The 12,400-nt window shown below is 41.0% G+C and overlaps 1 protein-coding gene across 1 annotated transcript; it reads left to right on the top strand.

Annotated features, from left to right (window-relative positions):
• Positions 1 to 1,677: 1,677 nt before the first annotated feature.
• Positions 1,678 to 2,845, top strand: BDKRB1 (bradykinin receptor B1). Its single transcript, XM_033063016.1, has one exon. The coding sequence runs from the start codon at positions 1,760 to 1,762 to the stop codon at positions 2,843 to 2,845; it is 1,086 nt and encodes a 361-aa protein (XP_032918907.1). The 5' UTR covers positions 1,678 to 1,759.
• Positions 2,846 to 12,400: the final 9,555 nt, after the last annotated feature.

Raw genomic sequence — 12,400 nt, 5'->3', positions numbered from 1 at the left:
CAGGAAGGACAAGGAGTAGGTATGCCTATCTTTTTTAATGTATTCTCTTTATTTTAAAAATTTCTATATTTATTCTAAAAAATAATCTTTTGTGCTCTCAGTTCTGATCTGTGCAGTCTAGCAAGACTCTCTTTCTTTTTCACCACAAAAGTAATTATGAAGATCAGTATTAGTTTATGTGTAAAGTCATGATCCATTTTACCTAATTGCTCTAACTGGCTAATCAGTATTAATAGTAAAAAGTGTGATAGATGCACTGTGCATGGAAATGCATCAGAAATCAGTTCAACGTAAGAAAAAAAAAAGTCCTTATTTGTATAAAAGATGACTGGAATATGTTAAGGACAGAAATTGAAAACCAGTCATGTGGCTAATTATCCATTAGCACTTAATGCTTCAAAATACTTACTGAAATTATGGAAAATAAAGTGCATTTTCTGTCAAGAGATCATTTGGAACTCAATTCATAAAAGGTTTGTGGTAGTGCTCAGACACTGATTAGTAGACTCTGAAGAAATATTTGCAGTGAAAAACTCTACAGAATCCTCAGGTATCATTACTAGCTGAATAAGAATTCGGACTTAGCTGTGAATGAAATCTGAGTTGCAATGAAAAAGAAAACTTCCTTGTGTTTTTAGCTGAGGCCATCATGAATGAATCTGTGGCTCCAGCTGAGACATCGTGTCTGAAGTGTGCAGAGTGACAGGCATAAGCTGGTAGCAAGAAGGCGTCAGGAAAAGGGCAGGCAAGGAAAATAAGCATTTCTTTTTATTCTATATTTAGTAAAATAAAGAATTCTGTTTCAGTTTAACTGTTATCTTTCTTCTACATTATTTTTTAAATATGAAGTTACAGATTTTCTGCTATTGCTCTCTCATGCCTTAACCAGCCTCCTGCTATAACAGCATTAGATTTCTGCTGTCTCACAAAGAGCCTCTTTGATGCTAATCAGCCATTTATTTGCTATATGTATTTTATCTGTAGTTTTAGATCCTCTCAACTTATCTCTGTTTGCATGAGAGATCTGTGAACTGGGTGACATTCAGACTGTTGTGAGGGAAATCCAAGGAGCTGTGCTAACTTGAATTGCAGCTCAGTTCCCCATCAAGGCTGCCCGCTTAAGTGAGTTTATGAACTCAGATACAACTTTTCCAACTGCTGACATTTGAAGGCAATAAGCTGTCTTATCTAATAGCAATTTTGAACCCAAAATTCAGGGTGGGAGGAATGAGAAGGAACAAAAGAAAGCAAAGATCAAGCAGCAAGTGAGAGTGAGCAGCTTTCCCAGTTCAGGGAAACAGGAATGATCCTGCTTCTGCAGGATAACAGAATATAATAATATATTAATTTTTATATAATACAGTAATATAATAATGTACATAGCATGGTAAATAAGAGTAAGAGAAAGGGCAGGGAAGGATACAAAACTGGCTTTGTGTCACCAGCACTACTTACACTGATTTTTCACTTTCCCTCCTCCGTGCTACTTTAAACAATTGAAGCAAGGAGAGGAATCTTCATGGCATGTAGAGGAAATTTTATCCTTGCTAATAGTGTGAGCATTTGCCACTGCTGTACATATTAAGTATGTATTGATCTAGGCTGTAATAATAAGTAAGGACTAATTAAGAATTTGTAGCAGTTAAATGTTTGTTGCACCACTCATGGGAGGCAACTTTTGCATTTTTGTGCTTCTCTTTTGCAGTCATTTTCTCTCATTTCAAAGACATCTCCTGTTCACTTCCGAATTTATTAAAACATGACTGAATCTCCTCTACTGAATATTCCCTCCTCAAACCAGAGTGAAAATCAGAGCAACTCAACTATTTGCCCAGACTTGGAACACTGGTGGGACATCGTGTACTATATAGTACCCAAGTACCTCAACACTGTCTGTGTTTTTGGCATGCTTGGAAATGTGCTTGTTCTCTTCATTTATTCACTGCACAAAGGCCCCCTGAAGATAGCTGAAATCTACCTTATGAACCTAGCTGTTGCTGATCTTGTCTTCCTGGTGTGCCTCCCTTTCTGGGCAGAGAACATTGCTAATGAGTTTAACTGGCCGTTTGGCACCTTCCTGTGCAGCAGCATCAGCGCCTCCATCACCCTGAACATGTACACCAGCATCTACTTGCTCGTGGCCGTCAGCGTGGATCGCTACTTGACTTTTGTCCATACCTTGAACCACAGAGAGATATGGAGCAAAACTATGACCAAAAGGATCTGCTTGCTCATCTGGTTCTTTTGCATCCTTCTGAGCATCCCAGCTTTCATGTTCCGGACAGTGAAAGACTTTCCCCAGTGGAATATTACAGCATGCACTATGGACTTCCCCACCCCCTGGTGGGAAACAGCTGAAAACCTGGTGCTCAACGTGGTGGGGTTTCTGCTACCATCCACAGCAATCACCTTCCTCAATTTCTCCACCATTCGGTCCCTACGAAAAACAGCAAGGGAACGAAAAGCGCTCGGAGCAAAGGGGTGCAAGTGGCACAAAGGCACCAAGGCAACCAGGCTGATCTTCACTGTGGTACTGATGTTCCTTTTCTGCTGGACTCCTCACCATTTTTTTGTGTTCCTTGATATGTTATACCGTAGAGAAGTGATCAAAGGCTGCTTCTGGGAGGAATTTATCAACTTTGGGGAGCAGTTTTCTTTCATGCTGGCTACCACCAACAGCTGCATTAATCCTGTGATTTATGTCTTTGTTGGGAAATACTTCAGGCAAAAGGCTTTACAAGTTTTTTCACAGTTTATTCCCTGTGGATTTCCTTTGAGATGGGCATCTTTCAAAGAAATGTCTTCAAATTTCAAAGTGTTTCCAGTCAAGAGTAGTTTAACATAATGGTTCTCAGTTCCATCTTCATTTTGATTTTACAACTTATTTTATGTCACTGCAAATGGCATTAAAAATTAATATGACATACATCTGATCTGGCCTTCACAGACAAAGCTAATTATCTATTAAAGTAAATCACTTGGTTGATTGCTTATTTTTCCTCAGGTTTGCTTTTCTAGTTCTGTGTTATCCATCCAAATGCATAACATGTGATACCAGAAATTTATACCAAATGATCTAACGAGTCTTACCTATTAACAGTGGTTTAAAATAAAACTTTTTGACAGAATACCAGAAATTTGGTTTCTTTGCAGAAAGCCATAAGACAGCTGAATATTTTGCTGCATTGTATCTGTTGATGACAGCTGCTATACCACCTATAATACTATTCATAAAATTACAACAGGTATTACAGAGCAAATATGAGCTTAATCTTTGGCTGATAAATGCACTTGAGCAGGTATAGACTAACTTTGGTTATTTGGAACAATATTTTAACTGGTTTGCATTTTCACTGTAAGATATAGAGAATTTAAAATTTTTTTGTGCACTTTAATTATATACAGTGCATAACTATTGTACAAGATGATGTAACATAAAGACAGGGTATATAAATTGTAAAAAATGCAAGGTAACACAGTAGCCTCCTTAAAATCTGACTTTTTCTGATCCAGTAAAGTATTGCAAAATTGCTCATCAAGTACTGTAAAGATCTTTTTTATTTTTATATGTGAATATATCTATGATGGCCATTGATACTGTATTGTTTTTAAGCAAATCATTGGATACATATTTATATTTTTATGAACCAAAATTAATAAACTACCTAATATTTTACTTCATAGTCTTGATCTTTCTTATATTTATTTTTTGTATTTTATCTCTTTCCCCCTATTCCTTTGGGGAAGAGCAAATACATAGTTCTGTGAGTAAAAACCCATGTTGCTACCAGAACATAAACTCTGATAGTAGAAGAAAACTTCTTTTCCATCACTACCACAATGGCAGAGTAGATGTAAGGCAACTGATATCTGTTTCCATAACTCTAAAATTATGTGTATGGAAGAAGATAGTGCAGCCTGTTCAGCCAGAAAGACTTTATTGCAGAAGGGATCATTCAGACACATCATTTGTATAACAATTCATGTAACTACTCATTGTAAAGCCTGATCAGACTTGTACTCACTGTAACAGCACTGCATTTTCTGTGGTTCTTTTTAGTGTTTCCATTTTGAATATGGAATTAATCTCTTATTTGGTTATAGAAATCTGTCTATTCAACTTCATTCAGTAAGATTAGCGCTAATTTTTAATGATTCTTTCAAACTTTTTAAATCTGAGCAGTGGAAGCCTTGTGAAGACTTAAAAGTTTATCTTCCTGCAATGATGATTTAAGAATTAAGGGTGGATTAAGGGATCAGGGAGGAAGAATCTCTCATAGGTTTGCTACTTCCACTCCTTCTGTGACAGATGTTTTTAAAATAAATACCAGGCTTAAACACCAGTAGCAACAACAGCATCGGAAGTCCCCTGACTCCTATTTTCCTAATTCCCATCTATTGTAAACTGCTGAACGCTGCATGTATTTAACACACCCCCAGCTGAATCTTTAATTCACAAAACTTCCAAGCAGAGATATTTTCTGGGGGGAAGAGGAGAGGAGAGGAGAGGAGAGGAGAGGAGAGGAGAGGAGAGGAGAGGAGAGGAGAGGAGAGGAGAGGAGAGGAGAGGAGAGGAGAGGAGAGGAGAGGAGAGGAGAGGAGAGGAGAGGAGAGGAGAGGAGAGGAGAGGAGAGGAGAGGAGAGGAGAGGAGAGGAGAGGAGAGGAGAGGAGAGGAGAGGAGAGGAGAGGAGAGGAGAGGAGAGGAGAGGAGAGGAGAGGAGAGGAGAGGAGAGGAGAGGAGAGGAGAGGAGAGGAGAGGAGAGGAGAGGAGAGGAGAGGAGAGGAGAGGAGAGGATGAAAAGGTGCAGAAACAGAAGTTCCATTTTCTCACTACAGATGAGGACCTTTAAAGGGAAAATATCTTGGCTCATCTGACTAACACTTGTGCATGTTATGCAATGTACACAAATAAAGGGAAAAACATTTCTCAAGTGTGGTGGCATATTTAGGCTATGAGACAATAGTTTGAAAATCAGTATGAAATCTGAATTTAATGGAAAACTTCCTGTTTCCGTCCATGAGCATGTGACAAGGGCTTTCATAAAAGCACTGCTTCTTTTACGTATGCTCAACTGTCAGGAAAAACATCTCTAGTTTAAATACTGCTTTAAACCACTAAACAGGATCTTGCAAATCAATGGATTTACTCTCCAGTATGAATATCTGTAAACATATGCATTTCTGACTGTGTGTTAGGGTCTGGTTCCCATTAGTGGCTGCTTTTTGCTGTGGTGCTGCGCTGCACTCACCTCCCTGAACTGTGCCCAGGAAGGTTCTGGTGACAGCCATGGAGATGTTCCTGGGCTGGCAGGTGGGCAGGGCATTGCTGCTGTTCCTGTGCTGCTGTACAGGCTGGAAGGCCAGTGTGATCTGGAGTTGAAGGGATGTGGATGAGTCCATGATGGAGCACAGATTCACCTGCAGCCCTTGGAGGACCCCGGGCTAGAGCAGGTGGATGCCTGAAGGAGAATGTGGCATGACCCTGTGAGATGCCTCTGCTGGAGTAGGTTTTATGGCAGGACCTGTGACCTCATGGGGGACCCCACACTGCAGCAGTTAATGAAAAACTGCAGCCCTTGAGATGGCCCCACACTGGAAAAATTCAAGGAGGACTGTCTCCTGTGAGTGGGAACCCCTGCTGGAGCAGGGAAAGCAGAGATTCCCTTCCAGCCCACAGTGAAGCAGTGTGCCCCTGCAGGCCATGGAGGAGGAGGAGGATGATGTAAGCTATATTAATGGTGGGCATCAGGGGGAACCCCTTATTGCAGCCAGGCTGGGGATGAGAGGAGGAGTTCATTGTAGTGTTAAACCAGATAACCTGGTCCAAAAATGGCCCAGGGTGGAGATTGTAATGGATGTGCCTTTAAACTGTTGAAAGCCATGATTTGAGTTGCAGGTTACAGGAATTAGGAATCACCCATATCAAGAGGTCTTACAGGAAGAAGCTTAAGTGCATCAGTGACCAGACCTGAGCTGGCTTTGGTGCTCAGTAACTCCAAGAAACACAACACCACTCCTGTACTGAGTGACCACCAGAACAGATGGAGCCTAAAGTCATGGACTAAATGAACTCAAAATCGTACCACATCAAGTAAAAATGTTGACCCTTGGATGGAAAAAAACACTTTGCTCACAGGTCAGAGGTACTGCAGCTTTCAGCAGTCAAATCCTCACAGAGATGCTTACACCTCTGCAGTTGCCTGTGGCAGAGTTTCACAAGACATCTGGTCACAGAGCAACAGGACTCACTTCACTGCCCAGGGGTCAAGGGTGGGTGTCAAAGAAACTGCTCATTCATTGTCCCAGTGAGCTCTTGGTGCACTCCCAGCAACAGGACAGGAACAAGTAACAAAAGCTCCACCAAGGTAGCAGGACCAAAGTTATACTGGGGAAATGGGTGGAGTTTAATGGAGAACAGAGAAATACCTGATTAGAGACTGGGAGTCAGGAAACTGAGGAAAAGGCTGAGGCAAGAGAAGAAACAACCCACCAGTGCCTCTGTCAGCATCTTCCCAATGCTAGAGTGTGGGGACAAGTAGGGAGATCACAGTGGCCAAAAGAAAACCTTGCAGGAGGAGAAGACATGGACTGGCTGCACCAGGGGACAGCAATGTGCATGTGAAAGTAAAATGACTTTGACAACAAACTGGAACAGAGTTGGGACCTGATGGCAAGGAAGTCAGAGCAAAGTGTAAAAAGAGGGAAGAAGCAGTAGATATCTCAGGATAGAAGCAGTAGATATCTCAGGACGTGACTTGGAATATTCCATTCCCTTAAAAAATCCCTGTCAGGATTGAAAACACTAAATGAAGGTAAAAAAAATTGAGTTTAGGAAATCAAACATCCAAGCACCAAGAAATATTTGACCTAAGATTGTCCCTGGAATCTCAGTATGGTCCCCTTCAGGCTATGAGTTATAACACAGTCTTATGGTCCTATGACTAAGCTTTGAATTTCCAACATTGCACTTTATCAGCTTCTGATTTAGCCTTGTGTCACCCTGCCTTATGTAGTAGAGGAACTCATGTAAACCAAATAATACCCTCAAGAAATTAAATCATCCATCCTGCATATTAGATAAAAAACAATGGTATTGATAACACAACATGCCTTGAATTTTACACTAAGAAATCTTTGAAACAACATGTAATTAAAGAGAAAAATTAATTTCAGTAAGATTATCCAGAAGGAAACGCGTCTAATAATCATGCTTGATCACAACTGAGAAGATTAGAAGACATTGGAAAATAAGAGAAGATAGGAAGAATATTGTCATCAGCAAAAATGCAGGAAGAAATAGCACCCTTTCCTTGTAGCACAGTAGGACTCCTGACAATGAGTAGACACTCCTTTTGATCACTGGAAAGGATTTGTCAAAACACCTTCATCACAGAAGAGCAGGACAGGGCTTTGGGTCTCACAGGAGGGCAAATGAGAAAAACTGGGGTTTCAAAAGAAATCCTACTCTTGCAGCTCAAAGAACAGATGGAAATACACATCCTGGGACTGGATCATGCAAGAGCAGTTTGGCTTGGGTTTGTTTTTTCTTTCTCATGAGGGAATTTTAAACTCTCCTGCAAAACAAATCCCCCTGAATAAGACAGTTTACTTTAGTATTTTAGCTGTTTTTTCCTTTGAGTTTTCAGTAGTTACTGTTCATTGCCAAGATTTTTATTTCACACATGACTCCGAGTAAAATACTGGGTACCTTTCCCAGCCTACTGGGGTAGATGAGGAACCTGCCCCCTCTTTCCTCAGCCCCAAACCACAGGAAGCCCTTGCAATTAGTATGTTCATCCCTGTGGAGAATGGCTGTGGACCCACTTGGTCACAATTGGCTTGTCCTATTTGAATTCTCTGCAGGACATTGCACTGCAAATACCCATGATGGTGAGTGAGAGAAAATGTTAGCAAAGGCCATTCTTGAGTTTCAGCTTGGTTAGTAAGCATGGCTTGAACAGATCCATCTCCCTCTCAGGCTCAATCCATGTGCAGCAATTCATCTGCCCAGATTTTGGCTGGGATAGAGTTTGTTTTCTTCTTAGCAGCTGGCACAGTGTGTTCAGCTTTAAGAACAGTATTGATATCAAATTGATTGCAGCCAGAGGACATGCTGGGCATTGCTCAATGAGTTGTGAACAACTTATTGTGCATAGTTTGTTTTTCTTGGGGTTTATTTCTCTCTCTCTCTCTCCTTTTCATTACTGTTATTGTTGTTACTATTATCATTCGTATTATTACATTTTACTTTGCTTCAATTATCACTGTTATTATCTCAGTCTCTGAGTTTTGTCTTTTCTTTCCTGATTCTCCTCCCCCTCCACTGTCAGTAGAGTGTCTAGTTGCCTACTGGGATTAAGTCAAAACTACGTCATACTACCTTGTGTGAATAGTAAGAGGGAAGAAGCCTACTGTAGCAGTGCTCCTCCACTTTTGTCCACACACCCTACTTTGGCCGTGCTGTTGCCACAAACTCAGTGTCCCTCTTGCTCTCAAGCACTGCTGGTGGAGAGTATAAGGAATCCACGAATTCAAAACTTCCTAGTTTTATGCATATGTGGGGTTGGTTGCAATGCATTCTACAGGAAAACACATTAGGAAGGAAACATGAAGCAACTGCTCTAGAAAATCCTGTGCTGCCATCTTAACATTGTGCCCTTCTGGTTTGTTCCAGAAAAATCTTCGCTGTCTGCCAGTGATATTTTCTTTCAGGAGTTGGGGCTTATTTTCCATTATCACTCCAATGTACAGCTGCAGCTGGAAGAGACGTGCTCCTCTGGGAAGTAATTCACACATAGAAAAGTTCACATTTGGCTTTCAGCCCCTGCACAGAAAATCTCCAGGCACGCATTAGGAATGAAACCAGGCGCCACCATCTCCCACAGGAAGAGCTGGAAAAAATTTCACATTCATCACACAAGACTAACTCGACAGATAACCAACAGATAACCTGCAAGGTCCAAATCCTGAAAAAACTTTTCAAATTGTCCCATTTTTGTTATATAGATAAATGTATGTATTATGTATCTCTGCAGTATCACAAAGTGAGAAATGCTCTTCAGCAATGGAAGGAGGAGAAGTAAAAATATTTAATGCCCCAAGCATTCCTTATCTGAGTGACAGAACTGTGCTGTGAATAACAGGTTAGAAGTCAAAATCTCACCTAATCTATATCACAGTAATTGAAAGCTGTGCAAATTTGTACCAGATGAAGGGCTGGTCCTGAACAGAGATAGTGATCCTGAGTGCTGATCATTATATCATAATGAAGTTATAGTCTTTTCAGAGCCACAGAAATTACAACATCTTATAGTTAGCATAATAAGCAATAGTCTGTCTATTTTTTTTCTGCTATGCTCTTTAACTATTAAGATTCTGATAACTATATTTTTCACATGACAAAACTGCTGATGCACACTGTAGAATTATTGGGGGTGATAAGGATTTGTCCAGGATTTTGTCAAATCATGACAAGAAAGTTTAGCCTCCAATGAGTGAGACACTTGGAAAGCTCAGATTTGAAAAAGATGAGCAAATTTATTTTAAAAGGTATACTACATTTAACAACTTAAAAAGCAGCTAACATTTTCAAAAAATGAGTAACCCAAGAAAATTTAAAGATTAGACCACCTATTCTGCAAAACTTTAGTCAGTCTCCTATGAGTCAGAAGAAGCACTGAGCCCCTGAGTGAGGCCTTTTGCCAGCATTGCTCAACTCTTATCTGCTGGTTGCATGCCAGCTCCCCAGCATGGATGCCAGTAATTCATAAGGCAAATCACCCACAGCCAGAACACAGAATGCCTCTGACGTGGCAAGTGGTTGTCAGAGAATGGATGACGGTACGTCTGATGGGGCTTAACACCCTACAAATATCCTTCCGTCTAAGGCATACATTTATTGCAGATAAATAATAGTCTACTAAAATAGCTAAAATTATTTTTAAGGTGTTGTGAGTTCTATCACAGTTTTGTCTTCTTCCTTGCCCCAGATTTTTGAATGTGAAGGGCTGCAAAGCGCCATTGGGTCAGCTAAATACAGTTTATAACTGTCCAAAAACTTTCAACATACTTTTTTCTTCCCAAGATGTGGGAGAATAGAAATGCTCTGCTTCATTCAGCCTCAACTGCAGAACTGTTAAATAACAAACCATCACTGTCGGGATATCATGGAAATGGTTGTCATTGCCCAGTTAAGAGAACAGGGAAATAATGATGGCAGAAGATTAGTGCAGCAAACTGACCTGCAGGTATATAGAACATGAGGAGCAATCCATCTCTCAATGGTATTAAAATCCCTACAGGCAGCCCTGGTACACTCTTCATGACTGGATCATAAAGGAGGAGGAGAAACAAATTCAAGCTGATGGGAAAACAGAAGCCAGTTCCAGGAAAGAAAAAGTATTACTTTTCTAAAAGAACTCCTAGCTGTGTAGGCTACTGAGACTTCACACACCCTGAACTTCAAGGCAATTCCTTGCTAAATTGTCACTGCAGATCAAGAACAACATTCAGGTGCTCAGTGATGCATTAAAGACACACTTTCCTTCACACATGGTCCTATTTAAACCAAGACTTGTTATCTTTCTTAGGCCAATACACACACTTGGTAGCTCAAGGAGGTAAGACTGTGGTCTAACCACCAGTTGTACATCCATATATAAGTTCCCTAAAACCACGGTGCACTGGCTCTGGTGCCAGCTATACCTACTCAGTCCTTTGGCTTTCTGCAGCAACTGCCTTAGCACTTCTCAGCTGCCCTTGAGGGCTGGCCTTCAGCAGCAAGATTGTGGTCAAAAGTATTTCAATTACTAAGGCACAAGGGGGTTTTCTGAGAGACAATTTCAGCTCTTCCCCCTTCTATAGCCTTTATTTTAAAATCAGCAGCTGGGGTAGATGGGGCTCTAATTGCAGCCTTGTAGGCTACTCTAGGCTATGAGTGAGAATAACCGCTTACTTGGAAAACCAGGACAAAAATGAGCTGTGCTGGAATTATTCCTATTCCATCTTTCATGATCTACCAAAAATCAAATATCCTACAAGCACACTGCACGTTGTCCAAAGCATAAGTCCTCTAAACAGCACTTGATGTCCCTGAGAAACTGCGCAAAACACCACCGACGGATCCTGTTAAAAGGAGTAGTCCATGGAGAAAACTTGTAAAGTAAGGGCACAGTTTCAGCAGAATAAAATTAGACGTGTGATGTTATATATGCATTGTTCTTCCTGCTCTGCTGCACTTCCAGGCATTCTACACAACCCATCCTGTTTATTCAGATGAGGTGTGAATGGTCTGGAAGAGTTATTTTGGGATACTGTCCCAGACTTTTGGAATACTGATGTAAAATACAACTCTCTTCAGGCACTGGATTCTTTGTTCGCTTTTTTGTCAAATTCTATCTGCCCAGACTAATATCAGTGGAGTGATCCTGTGTTCTGATTTTAGTGAAACATTTCTCTTTTCAGTTCAGTGTGTTGTTTTCTGATGCACTGGGCAAAATCGTATCCATTCCTGTTGTCAAAGGCTTGTCTGAAGTCCCTGGTCACCAGTGGAAATCAGTAGGTAATGCCACATTATGTTCTCCAGCAGGGCACCACAGCCTCTCTCCATGAGCCAGTTGCATCCAAAACAGGCTGGCTCAGAGCAGGAAAACCCCTGCAACTCTGTGGTAAGGGTCTACTCTGAAGGCAGAGAGCTGGGAGACAGGAGCCAACAGTATGAGACACATGTGATGGACTAGTCAAGCCATCTTCCTTTTAGGAACCACTAGCAGTATCTTCCTAGATGTCCAAATTTTTTTTTTTTTCACATGGGCTAATAGGGAAATCCCTTTGTTTTTCCAAGGCTATTGCTATATGAAGTGATGTTTTCTGTACACCTTTCAGGAGTAAACAAGACAGCAAGACACACACTCAGTGCTCTGAGCTGAGACACACATAGTTCTGTGAACGTTCTCCTGAGATATGAGGAGAAAGTCTGAACAGCTCTGATGCTATTAGACCAAATTAGATTAATGAGTATTAGTGATAAACTCATTGCAAGGACAGCAAAACAGTTCAATGTTTGGGGAAAAAATGTGTGTGTCATGGAAGGGAAAGTTAGATATAACTTGACTGTGAGAGCAGGGGTGTTGGTGGAAGGTAAATGGGCTACTCCATCTGACATTGGGTTTACAACTGTGTTTCCTTGTTGAAGGAAGCTAAACAGCAAGAGCCAGAAAACTAGAGGACTTGCCTCCCCATTGTCAGTCTAGGCCCTGACAGTGACAGCACAAAATAGATTTTGTAGCAATAATTGTTTAGTCGTGTGAACAGAGATCAGCTCACAGCATGAGCCCGTTAAGGAAGGTGAATGAAGGCAGGGAAGACAGTGGAGGCTGTTGCATTTGGTTGCTTTCTGCC

Source organism: Catharus ustulatus, chromosome 6 (genome assembly GCF_009819885.2).
Source record: "Catharus ustulatus isolate bCatUst1 chromosome 6, bCatUst1.pri.v2, whole genome shotgun sequence".
NCBI lineage: Eukaryota > Metazoa > Chordata > Aves > Passeriformes > Turdidae > Catharus > Catharus ustulatus.
The sequence above is the reverse complement of the archived record's forward strand: the minus strand, read 5'-3'. Positions and strand labels throughout refer to the sequence as shown.